Raw genomic sequence first — 13,178 nt, forward strand, 5'->3', positions numbered from 1 at the left:
TGCAACTTCTTATTTTTGATGCCTAGGAAACAGATAAATTATGCTTGAAAACTTTATAAGGAATAAGACTCAAGGAATTTTCAGATTTCTGTCCACTGAATCAAAGAAACTAATGAAATTCTAAAATTTGTCGTGTTTTGGGGTCAGAGGGTTGAGGCCACGTTGAGAATGAAAATCATACAAAGTTCAAGTAAGTGATTTGTTCAATCAGAAAAGCAATTTGTAGGAAGGATATGAGCTAACTCTAGAGACAGTGGATTGCTGGAATGGGTGTCAGACAAATATAAGGCATGATTCATCATGAATTTTTTAAATGCATGAAAATGTACCAAGCCACAAGGAGTACAACAAAAAGCATTTATTGTTAGCACTCAGTTTCTTCAAAATGTTTGTAAGCCGGAATACCCATTCTCTGAATCTTTACATTCTGGTTTTGTTACATTCACTATCGTTAATCGTTCGGATTTTAATTAAAGAAGTGGTGACCCAGTTTTTTGTACATTTTATATATTTGGTGGCAGATAACCTCTACATGCTGGAATTTTTAAGACTTACTTTATATAGTAAGCAAAAGGTAAATTCATACAGAACCCATTTGTAAATTGTATTCCTTCAATTTTAATTTTTTTTAAAGAGGGCAGTGCTTTATGTCAACAAGGTATGTGTGAGAGCTCTCCTGAGTCTTACCAATTACAGAAGTATATTTTGGACAGTCAAGATTTAGTCCTTTAAAAATGTGTGTGTGTGTGTGTGTGTGTGTGTGTGTGTGTTTAATGTTTTCTCTAGGGAAGGAAGTGTGGATGAATTCTAATTTGTTAAGAGTCTCCAGAATTGAAACCAACATGATAAAAAGAAAATGTAGCTATTGGCTGCTGCTAAGCTCCCCTTATTTGGCCCTTATTTGGCAGTTATAGAAAGTAATTCTAATCAGAGGATAACAAAAACCCAAACTTTAATTTTGTTTTTTATTTGGCAAAAAATGCAATCTGAAAGCATGAAATAGGGGTAGATTTTTATTTCTGGTATCTCTTACTTGACCTAGATTTGAGCCCAGAGTTTAGATGCTATCCAAGTTTGACTTTGGATTTTAAGGTGTTATAGACTGAATTGTGTGCCTCCCAAAAAAGATACCTTGGAGCCTAACCCCTGGTACCTCAGAATGTGACCTTTTTTGGAGATGGAGTCTTTACAGAATTAATTCAGTTAAAGTGAAGTCATTAGGATGGAACCTAATCCAAAATGGCGAGTGTTCTCATTAAAAAAGAGAGAAATTTGAATACAGACACACAGGGAGAACACCATGGGAAAACGAATGGGGTGATGCCTCTACAGACCAAACAACACCAAAAAAAGCCAGCAAACCACCAGAAGCAAGGAGAAAGGCATCAACAGATTCTCCCTCTCAGTCTTTAGAAGGAAACAAACCTGTGGACATGTTGGTCTTGGATTTTAGTCTACAGAACTGTGAGAACAAACTTCTCTTATTTAAGCCACATAGTTTGTAGTACTTTATTACAGCAGCCCTAGAAAACGAATACGCAAGAGAATCCTTTGTTTTGGTGGCTTCACCACCAAAAATAGGTACAGAAGCAAAATTAAATGTGACTTCTCCCATGTGTGATAAAAAGGTGTCGAAGTGGTTTTGACTAAAAGAGAATGAGATTCCTCACCTTTGAGGGTGAGGGGAATGCTGAGTTTTCTGTATTTGAAACACTTCCTTAGACTCATATGCAGCTGTTATTGAGCTTGTATATCCAAATGGCCACCTGGCCTTAACTGGCCCCTCAGAACTTTGCTTTTTCCTTAGTTTAAGCTTGCCAGTTGTTACCTGGCTGCATCTTTCTCAATTGAAGGACTTTGTAGGAGTTGGCAGTGACAGGAGAAGATTTAGCACTGAGGAGAGACTTTGTGCACCAGCCCTTGCTCCACGTGGAATGTGAAGAGAATTTGCCCTTGGCCTGCGGTATTTCACCCTGTGAAGATTTGTGCTGGCTTCCTTAGTGTCTATGTGCCTGATACGAAGCATAAATTCAGCCAGAACCCATTGTGTTGCTCTCTCCTGAAAACTCTTTACTGTGCTTGGGATAGACTCTAAAAATTTTGCCATTATTGAAAAGGTTCTGCATAATCCATTCCCTACTTCCTCTCAAGCCTCATCTCATCCCACTGCTCCACTTGCTGTACCCCACACCAAATACCCCTTGCTGGAAGGTTCTCCCTCTGGCTCTCCCACTCGCTACTGCTCCTCACTCAGGTGTAAACTGAAGCCACCACCTCTGTTGAGGCTTCTGTTCACTCCATCTAAAGATAGGTTCCTCATCCTCTGTTAATACAGCCACACCTTGTTTATATCATGCACTTAATTTTGTTTCTCCCATTAGAATTTAAGTCCCGGGACAGCAAGAAGGATCACAACTGCGTCTTTACATTTGTACCCCTATCACGTAGCACGGTGATTTGTTCTACCTTGTTGAATTAGCTTACTTTCCGCAATTCCACAGGTGGATCAAGAACTTACACTGGAACTATATAAAAGCAACGGTTTGCCAGCTGATCTTGATGTTAAAACAAATAGTCCAGGAAGGACCAAGATACTAAAGGGATAGTATCTTCATCAATCTTTTATTACCTCAGTCCATTTAACATGCTGGGTCCCATTTGTGGAGGACAACAAATGTTGTTTACTCCTCTATCTTCACTCTTCGTGTGTCTCCAAACATGAGCAGCCTTTCCACTCACTGCTCCCTCTGCTTGGAATCTCCTTTACCCTCCACTGATACGTATTTGTCTATTTTGTCAGCTCCCTCTCTCCCTGACATCATAAATAACTTGAGGGCAGGCAGGACTTTGTTTTGTTCACTACTGTATATCCAGAGGTGAGAACAGTGTCTAGCATATAGCAGACAATGTTGAGAGAAAAAAAATGGAAGAATGCTATTTTAGCAAGTGAGGACAGGAAAGGTCTCTGAGGAGATGACATTTGAAGAGAAACCTGAATGGTGTGAACAGCAAGCCACCCCTGTGACTATCTGGGGAGGTGGATTTTTGACAGAGCCCAATAAATAGTATCTCTCTTCCCCACTATGGTTCTGAATATGGCAGGAAGTAAAACAAATGAGTTGTCAATCGGGGACCAAAATGTCCCCTTTATTAATTTTCCATACTACAAATGTTATTGAATGTCTGCCACGTGCCAATCATGTTCTAGGGGACAGGGATACAGAGAACAAAATGAAGCCCTTGTTTCATGGAGCTTCCTTTCTATTAGAGACTGGGCAGGTACACACATCTTAATCTTGAGAAACAAGTATGCTTCCTCAAGTTAGCCAGACTGACCCACCTAGTCTGGACCATGACTCAGTTCTCATCTTTCCATCCTGCAGTGGCAGAGTCTGCTCACTCCCTAGATGGATATGGGCCGAGCCAAGACATAAATGCTGCTGCTTCCCAGATGACAAACCGATCCTCACTCCATCTCCCATAGAGTGGGTGCTTCCATAAGTAGAAGCAGAAGGAGCCACTGAGATTTAAGACCTAGAAAGTGTGGTATCCCCAGAGCAAAATCGAATCATGAACATAGAAATAATTTTATGAGAAGAATGGTTGGAAACAAAATTTTTAAATTTTTTAAAATTTGCAAATATTGGCAAAATTGGAATTTTATTATAACTATTTTCATTTTAAAACTTATTAAGGAGGGAAGGGGTCAACAGCACACACACCTTTCCCACCTCCCTCTTTCTGTAAATGCATAGAACCTCAAGGGTTAATTACTGTAGATGATCTTTTTCTCCTACCTTTTTATATTTTGCCACAAGATGGCACCAAAGTGCTGTTGTTTCTATTTTAGAAATTTCTAGCAGTTCTTGCTAAAGATCAAGCCAAAGACAAAAATGTATCTGATCTGGCTCTCGGGTTGGGGAACAGGTGGAAATATGAGAAGACCAGCACCCCTAGAGAGGGCATGGAGACTCCACATCCTTTCTCCATATGGTGCCCTCTGCATGCCTTCTGTCTGGCTGTTCCTGAGTTCTGTAATCTAGCCCGGCCTAAGCACTCCCCTTGCTGAGGTCTTCTGCCTCCAGACCACCCCGATGTTTTTCTTTGTGACCCTGTATGGTCGTGCGATAACTCCCTCTCCGGAACCTAACTGCTGTTGTAGCCATGTGATTGCCTGAGGATGAAGCCAATACTGAAAAGAGCACAGAGAAGAAATGGAAAGAACCTCAGGTACTTGATGACATCACTGAGTGGCTAAATCAACCTGCCCTGAGGCCTGACCTCTCTGCAGATTTTGTGCAGTGAGATAATAACCTCTTTTATTGTTTTGGGGGGGAAAATGTACCTAATCTTTTCTTTTAAATTCAAAATTAATATTTAAATGTATTTCATAAAATGTAAAGCTTTGTAAATGTGGAAACTCTTTCCAACACACCCTAAAAGAAAACAAAACAAACCTATGCAAATTACCAAATTATACAAATATCTACCCTACCATTCAGTATATACGTTGCTAGGGATTGTGTGGACGGAGGATTCATTTAGTATTACTTTAGGGCTTCTACTAAGTATGAACAACTGTAGTTGACTGGAAATTATCTTTGGCTTTCTGCCTCTTGGTTATCTTCACCCGAGCCCAAACAGGATGTTTGATCAAGAGAAAAGTCCTTTCATAGAGGACATGGCACGTTCCTTAAATAAACCAACGACCATCTGAGGCATTGAGATTATCTGGCTTTGTCTGATACTAAATTTATGAAAAATTTTCTCTTTTCTATAAAAATTAAAAACACTAATTAAACCAATTCTAGAGTGGAAAGAGGAATTGACCTAGATATTAGTTCTAGATGTGCCACTTACTACATATGGGTAATTTAGCTGTCCTCTGTGGGTCTGATTTCTCACTGTTAAATGAGGGGATTTAACATATGCTCTCCAAATTTCTTTCTATTTCTGAGTATTTTAAAGTATCAAGGAGAAAGAGTTTGTCTCCACAGTCGATGGGACTTTCTAACAGCCCGAACTGCTCAAAGATGGACTCAGCTACCAGTGAGGATGTAAATATACTAACCCTTGATGTATCCAAGAGTGACAGGCATGTGTTACACATTCTTCAGCTTCAGGCAGGTGATTGCCTTCGGGTCCTTTCTAATCCTAAATTTTCTAAATTCCATAAATTAAATTGGATTGGAAGCTGCTTGAAGGGTGGGACCCCCTGTCATACCTTCTTTTGTGAGTTTGCCAGGAAACATACCTCTGACTATAGGGAGGCTAACTGACTGACAGTCCTACTGGAATATCCTTCACCACATTTTTCCCAGGCTGGACCTAGTCAGTGACTGAGTACAACAGTAAAGGCACTAAGGCAAGTGTGCTCAGGAGAGACATGGGACTCTTCTAATGGTGATTTTCTCTTGGGGTCTCCCCATTGGTCTTGCCAAACCTTGGAAGAACGCTACTTTTGTCTAAGACTCACCCAGGCTCTTGTCCTTCCTTCTCTCCTGACCTGGAGTCAAACCTGCATCTCAGTTTCATGGCTTTAAATATCTCCCTCCATCCCCTCCCCCATTTTCCCTCGGAAACATTTCCCCTAATCTCTTGTGTGAGCAATCCTGTTATCGGTGTTTGCTTCTCAAAGGATCCAAACTTGCACAGTCTCCTAGCAGAGAGTCATAAATTTGGGTGGAGGCTACATCACAATCAGGAACTTTTTAAATCTTGAGAATCCAGGGCTTCATCCCAGACCTATGATTGAAGAATCAGTGGAGGTGGAATTTCTATTTTTAAAATCTTCCCCAGGTGATTTACATGTAGACTGACGTGCATTAATCTCACCCTTTTGTTCCCTAGCAGGGTAGATTCTGAGGAGTAGGTACATGGTAAAAATTCCTCGAAAAAAAAATCCAGAAAATGTTGAAAAGCTTGACAAGTTTGTGCTATTTTGGTATAAAAGGAGCAAACTGGCAAAGTTACTATGTTTCTTTATCACCTCCAGGTCCTCCATTTGTTCTTTCATATTGCAAAATTTTTAAACTTTCCTCATTGTGTTCTACAAAATGAATTTGTATATTTCAACACTAACATGAGACCAAAAAAAAGAAAGACAGAGAGAGAGAGTTTAGTAAATAGTACCAGATTTTGCCAACCAGACTCCAAGAAGAGCATTTTTGACATCACCCTAACTTTCAACACTGTTGATCTAGTTTCTGTGGTTTTCTTTGCTCCTTTCTCAGGTAATCTTGACAATTACAGATGGTTGGTAGTTTGCCTGTGTTTTTAAAAGCATTGCCTCTGATTTTTTTTTTATTTCAAAAAAGTTTTTAAAATCATTTTCAAAACCCCTAGGATTGTTAAAGTTTTCACCGCGACTGCCACTCCTTATTTTGAAGACAGTCATGGTAACCATCACTAGACAAAAAGAAAGGTTTTGAAATTACCTAGGAGGTGTTTAATAGTCTTTCTTGATACACAATATTAGGTGTCCAGGTCAGGAAAAAAGAAACTACAGAATATGATACCTTCTCTCTCTGTCTACCCATAGCTTGTCTTTGAGTCTGAATTCTCTTACGGCCGTCTTCTCTAGATCTTTTTTAAGTTTATTTATTTATTTTGAGAGAAAGAGAAAGCATGAATTGGGGAGTGGCAGAGAAAGAGAAGAGAGAGAATCCCAAGCAGGCTCTGCACTGTGAATACAGAGCCTGATGTGGGGCTTAAACTCATGAACCACGAGATCATGACCAGAGCCAAAGTCAGGCAGTTAACCAACTGAGCCACCAGGTGCCCCTTTCTCTAGGTTTCTTTTCAAATACATTCATGCAGACAAAGAAAAGCTTCCCAGGCTATGTCAGGATCCATAGCAGAGCTATCCCCAAGTTCTGGTCTTCTATAAGCACGTTTTATGGGACGCAGACATGTTGCATGAAGTTCTTTGAAATATTGTTTCATGCTAGAGTCTTCTTAAAATGTTCAAAGTTTTATCTGGAATTCTGAGAGAGTAAAAAGGAACCCAATTCTGTGACTGAACTTTGTGTTAATTCTTTGGTTTGAACAAATTCTCAGTGTGACTAGGAGATAATCTTTCTGGATTTCTATTCTGGTTTTTTTGTTTTTGTTTTTGTTTTTTGTTACTTTTACTTTTCTATCTGTTGCATTGTCTGGCTTCTGTCATGGGTTTGTGTTCCTCTTTGTAGTTTATGCGCTTAGGGCTTGGGATCCATGCGTGGTTCTGTCATTCAGAAATTGTTCCCTTGAGGGTCATTCACCTCTTGGGTTAGATCTGAAAGGGAAATTCAGGATAAGCAAATTAGATTTAGAAAGGATTGGGCATGGATAAGAAAACATTTCTGATATTTATTGAAATGTTTTGAAATTTGGGATCAATATGGGTCTTCAGAACTACCAGAAAGGACCTCTGACCCCAGGATATGCAACCAGGCCAAGAAACTAAGAACTCTTTAGCAATGTCCTGAAAAGGGGTGACTTCCAGAATGGCCGTCAGTCAGTCACACGGGAAGCCTTATGCCGGTCCTCACATCCCAAGATCTATCAGTTCTGCACATGTGGCACTAGAGGAAAGGGGGTCAGAAGCCCACATTTGGTCACAAGTGCAACTTAAAAGGATGTTTTTAATTTGTCAACAATTTTACATTGTTGTTTTTGTGCTTCAAAATGATTGCCATTTTAAATTATCCCTAAAAACTAGGTCCTGTGCACAAGAGGACCACTCTAGGGACCTTGAAACACAGAAGAAAAGGACAAGTGGGTGAAAGCACCTATTTGAGACCAAGGTAGAAAGATTGTAAGCCTCTGAGCCAGTGTGGGAGCTCCTCCATCCTAAGGCCCCAGATGCAAATGTGGAAGAATCAGAGCATAGAAACAATAGCATTTATCTTGAGGATTCAAACTGGATACATACCAGATATCTGATGGGTGTGATATGTTTTCTTTATCCCCTGAATTGCTCACAGTTTGAAATGTTCATATATGTATACACACATAAAGATACCCATTCATATGTTTGTGTGTATATATAAACACATATATATTTTTAATATACATATTCAGCTTCTAACTTTGAGTGGCGGTTTGGCACCCTTGCTTTTATAAAGTCGGTAGCTATTTTTCATCAGCCATATGATTGTCTTAGGTCAAAAATATTTGGGGTGCCTTTTGGATGGAGAATTAGATAAACCCTAAGTGCCCCAGGACTCTTTCTGGCATTCATTCCAGAAAGAGGGTCATTTTTTCGCCTTGCAATTTGTTCTTTTTAGCTCATTCTGCAATATAATCATCAGCACGAGCTCACTCCAGAGACCAGAAATTATAGTGCTTGATCTCAACTTGCAAGAAAAGATGGTCACCTTTGAGGTATGTCCCTGTGAATTTTACATAATCCTACAAATGGTTTTCAAAAATAATCTGATCTCAATAAGGGATTAGCACCTATAAAACAGGGCTGGTAAACTATGGCCCATGGGCCAGAACTAGTCCAACATCTATTTTTGCCCAAAAATTTTTATTGGAACACAGCTATGTCTATTTGTTTATGTATTATTTATGGTGACTTTATGCTACAATGACAGAGTTGAATAGTTGTGACAGAGACCATATGGCTGACAAAGCCCAAAGTATTTACTATCTGGCCCTAAACAATAAAAGCAGATACGAAGGACCCAATAGAAAACAAACAGGCAAAGGAAATGAATAGGCAATGTACCGAAGAACACACTGGAACATTCAATAAATGCATGAAAAGATGCAGCTGTAATCAGGGGAATTCAAATTTAAAGTACACTGAGATTGCATTTCATATGCATCAGATCTGCAAATATTTAAGTCTTACAACATCAGGTGTTGGTAGGATATAGAGTAATGGGAATTTTTATTCTCTGCTGCCAGAAGCACAAGTAGGTACAATCACATTTCAAAGCAATTTGACAACATCCGATAATGGTGAGTGCATATAATCCACCCCTAGACACACACACACATGCACACACATATAAAGGAAATGCATATTGGAGAAACTCTTGCAGGTATGAACAAAGGATACAAGAATATTCATGGTAGCGTTGTTAGAAAAAATAGAAATAAGCTTAATATTAACAATAGAATAGATATATACTGAGTACATTCTTTAAACGGAACACTGTATAGTAATAAAAATGAACTCATAATAGCCACATATTTCATAAAGATCACAGGCTGCATGAAAAAAAGCAAGTTGTACAGGAGTACAGAATGATATTATTTATATTTGCAAAACAATGCTATATGTTATTTAGGGATACACACATAAGAAAAGTATGAAAATGCTGAAAATATTCATGGGAATTAACTACAAAGTTTAGGAAAGTAGCTGACTTCTCAGGTGGAAAAAGATTGGAGAGAGATACAAAGGGAGCTTTGAATACATTTGTAACATTTTGTTTCTGTTTTTCTTTAATATTTATTTTAATGTTTGTTTGTTTATTTATTTATTTTGAGAGAGAGAATGTGCAAGCAGGGGAGGGGCAGATAGAGAGGGGTACAGAGGATCTGAGATGGGCCCTGTGCTGACAGCAGACAACCTGATGTGGGGCTTGAACTCACGAAGCAGAATGACCTGAGCCAAAGTCAGATGCTTAACCAACTGAGCCACCCAGGTGCCCCATGTAAGATTTTGTTTCTTAAGCTGATTGCTGTGAACTCTGATTTTTGTTCTTTTTGTAAATTAGAAGCAATTCACACAAAAAAAATGAAATTCAATCATTATAGCATTATGGGGGAACCCCCACAATCTCCCTGTTTTTATTTCTGTAATGGGGCACCTTCACCCAGCAGGCAGAGCCTCTGTATACCCTTATACAGTCTCCATATTTGGGCAAAAATCAATCAATCAATCAATCAATCAATCAGTATAATATACAATTCTCATTTTAAAGCAGCAAAAGAAAGTGAAATCTTGGCAAGAAAAATTCTGTCATCTTTCCATGTTGTTATAAAAGAGCAATCTTGGGGCGCCTGGGTGGCTCAGTCAGTTGAGTGTCCTACTTCGGCTCAGGTCATAATCTCACGGTTCGTGAGTTCAAGCCGCGCGTCAGGCTCTGTGCTGACAGCTCAGAGCCTGGAGCCTGCTTCGGATTCTGTGTCTCCCAATCTCTCTGCCCCTAACCCACTCTCATTCTGTCTCTGTCTCTCTCAAAAATAAATAAAAATAAAAAATAAATAAATAAAAGAGCGATCTTAAAAGAATCAACTAAAGAAACCAAATTTACAATTTTGCCTCACTTCACTTGCTCCTGAGAGCTGCTAGAAAATAATGGAAATGATTTAGACAATGGGCACCAATTTAGGGAAGGCTCCAAGGGCATCAGACGAGGATACAGGAGCCCAGGTTGTTCTGTGATGATCTTAGGCAGAGTACAATACCAGAGAGCTTCAGATTTCTTATCTATAAAACCAGAGGGTTGTCCATCTGTCTTTACATTCTCTTTCAGACTCACAATTAGAGGAAATATGTCATTCCTAAAATCTTGAAGTCAAGGCATGTTTATATTTATTGACTTTCTAGCATATAAATAAATTTATTGTATATTAGTCGCGTGTCCAACTGGGCATTATTTTTTAAAGATAAACTCTCAAATGCAAAGATGATAGCAAGGTTTCATTTTAAACTTCTTAGGTCCGTTATCAATTTATTTCCATTTTCCTTAATTTTACTTAGGTGACATGAATGGTAAACTATAAACTAGTGGCATTTTAAACCCTGTCTGCCTTAAAGTATTCATGAAAAATGTCTCTAATGTAGAGTAAAATAACTTGAAGGCATAGTGGAAAGTAAGAAAGGAGGTGCCCACAAAGCAGAATTTGATGCAAATAATGATTCTATGGGGTCTATTAAGCCACAAAAGTCTACAAGAGAAAGGAATGCTGATAATTACCTGACACCAAAGTTGCTGCTGGCTTCTCAGTGGTAGTCATCTAGCACTCAAATGTTTTCTTGTCTGGAGAAAGTGTCCCGTGTTCAGAAACATCACCTCTTTTGCCCCTTACAAGATTCCTGGGTTTTAGGATTTTACAGTACGTGAGAAAACAGTCTGAATCGAGATCACCAAAACTTTGTAACGTCGCGGGTTAACCGCTCACATGTAGCCTCCCATACTAACGTGCATATCAACATAGGTATAAAGATCTCAGGTGAAGTGACAGGCTTGTGGGGGTACACTGCTTTAATTCAATACATAGCTAACACCTAACTCTGTCAGATTAAGGGAGGCTTGCCCCCTGCTCTTCAAAATCTTTTTCCCATTTCCACAGCTCCCAAAGTCCTCACCCTTTGGGAACAGTGGAGAGTCATTTGAAACTTAACTGAACGCTGGAGGCAAGTTCTAGTTTTCAGGTCGTCCAATTTAGGAGATCCAGTTTCTGCAGAGGGAAGAAGACGGGTGGGGGAGGGAAAAAAACAGAGTCTACATATTCAGATCCTTCTACCTTCCATTCACGACCTGCCACACACATCTGGCCAAACCAGGGATTTTTGCCTTGAACCACCACCACCACCACCACCACCTTGTCACTCACGCCCGATAAACACGCCCCTCTGGTCCTACTCTTGGCCTGTGGCGGCTCCCCTCCTTGCATAGTAATGAGCTCGAGACCTCCGCGGGCCAATGGCGCTCCGGGAGAAGGGTTAGTTTTGCATGTACCTAAGTGATTTGCATAACCCAGCGGCTGGGGGCTTGGGAACCCGAGCGTGCAACCCTAGAAGGGAAAAGGACGGGAGGAGATTGAGCCGCGGCGGCGAGAGAGCGAGCAGGAGCCTGGGTGTTTGTACGAGAGCCGGGCGGGGGCTGGGGCGAGGGGCCGGCATGGCTGAAGGCTGCGCTCCGCAACCTTGAAGAGCGGCTGCGGCGGGAGGCCGGGGACGGGGCGGCGGGTACGATGGCAGAGCGCGGCCCCCGCAGCTGCGCACGGCCGGGCCGGCTGGCCTGAGCCGCCGGACGAGCGGGGCTGCCTCTGCGCTTCCATGGAGCAGCGGGAAGGGCGAAACTCCGGAGCGCCGCGTCCCTGCGCTGCTGCCGCGGACTGTTGAAGGGGCCCAGCCCGCGCGACCGCCGAGAGGGGAGAGCCCCCGCCCCAGCCCTCAGGCCGGCCGCCCCGGGGCGGCGGGGGGCGTCGGAGGGCAGCGGAGGCGCGCCAAGCGAGCCGCGCCGCGGGAGAGGCCGGCGCAGGAGGCGGCCGCAGCAATGCCGGGCCCGCTGGGGCTACTCTGCTTCCTCGCCCTGGGGCTGCGCGGCTCGGCCGAGCCCAGCGGCGCGGCGCCGCCTCTCTGCGCGGCGCCCTGCAGCTGCGACGGCGACCGTCGGGTGGACTGCTCCGGGAAGGGGCTGACGGCTGTGCCCGAGGGGCTCAGCGCCTTCACCCAAGCGCTGTGAGTGCCGGGGTCCGGGTGCCGGGGAGGGGGGCAGACGGCTGCTGGGGGGGCGGAGCCGGTGGTCAATCCCACCCCACCCACAAGCGTCCCGAGGACTGGGGCGCGGGTCACCTGTGTGTGGGGTGCTGGGCACCCACTCCTGCACGGCGGGCTTTACAAACTGTGCCAGCCCGGGTCCGAGCCGCGAGTAGCTCTTTCTCCTAGACTTTTAGGGCACAGTCACCGTCCCCCCCGCCCCCCCCCCCCCCCAAGTGCATCTGGGGCCAAGCCGGAGGGTGGAATCTGGAAACGCTTGCCCCTGTCAGCCTTTTCAGGAGACCTTCCCTTCTCACGCGGGGCCCCGCTCAGCTGGCGACAGCTTCGCAACAGGCAGGCTGAGGGCGCCTAGAACTTGGCCTGAGTCTGCAGACCTAGGCACGCTTCGTGGGGGAAACACCTGGAGCCTTCAGGGTTCCAGCATGAGGGGAGAAGACACACCTGTGCCAATGTACAGGGCGAATCCCCTTCCAGTTTGGCCTCATCCAGGTAGAGCGACTTGGCACCTCGGTCCAGTTCCGCTCTGGACTCACCGACTAACGCCCAGGGTTCTGGAGCGCGCAGGGGAACCGGGTAAAAACAAGACAGGAGGAGGGGGAGGAAACTGCAGGTTTCTTTTGGTGAAAATACTCTCCTCACCCAACTAGGCCTTTTAAAGAAGGAATGCTGACCTGAAGTACAGGCTGTGAAAGAAAATCAAAGTTCCGGAGCATAGAATCTGCCCAAC

The 13,178-nt window shown here is 42.9% G+C and overlaps 1 protein-coding gene and 1 long non-coding RNA gene across 3 annotated transcripts in view; one reads left to right on the forward strand and one right to left on the reverse strand.

The window, feature by feature from the left end:
* Positions 1-6,425: 6,425 nt before the first annotated feature.
* Positions 6,426-13,168, reverse strand: LOC132661575 (uncharacterized). Its single transcript, XR_009602289.3, has 3 exons — positions 12,893-13,168; positions 10,923-11,406; positions 6,426-7,276 (listed from the first exon to the last, which is right to left on the reverse strand). It is a non-coding gene; the product is annotated as an uncharacterized LOC132661575 (long non-coding RNA).
* The window catches only part of LGR4 (leucine rich repeat containing G protein-coupled receptor 4), a 102,198-nt gene continuing 101,241 nt past the window's right edge, over positions 12,222-13,178 (forward strand). For both annotated transcript variants that reach the window (XM_060606247.3, XM_060606248.3), the window contains exon 1: positions 12,222-12,412. In XM_060606247.3, coding sequence (XP_060462230.1) covers positions 12,228-12,412 — 185 coding nt within the window. In that variant the 5' untranslated portion in view covers positions 12,222-12,227. The remainder of the gene's footprint in view (positions 12,413-13,178) is intronic.

Source organism: Panthera onca, chromosome D1 (genome assembly GCF_046562875.1).
Source record: "Panthera onca isolate mPanOnc1 chromosome D1, mPanOnc1 haplotype 2, whole genome shotgun sequence".
Classification (NCBI taxonomy): domain Eukaryota; kingdom Metazoa; phylum Chordata; class Mammalia; order Carnivora; family Felidae; genus Panthera; species Panthera onca.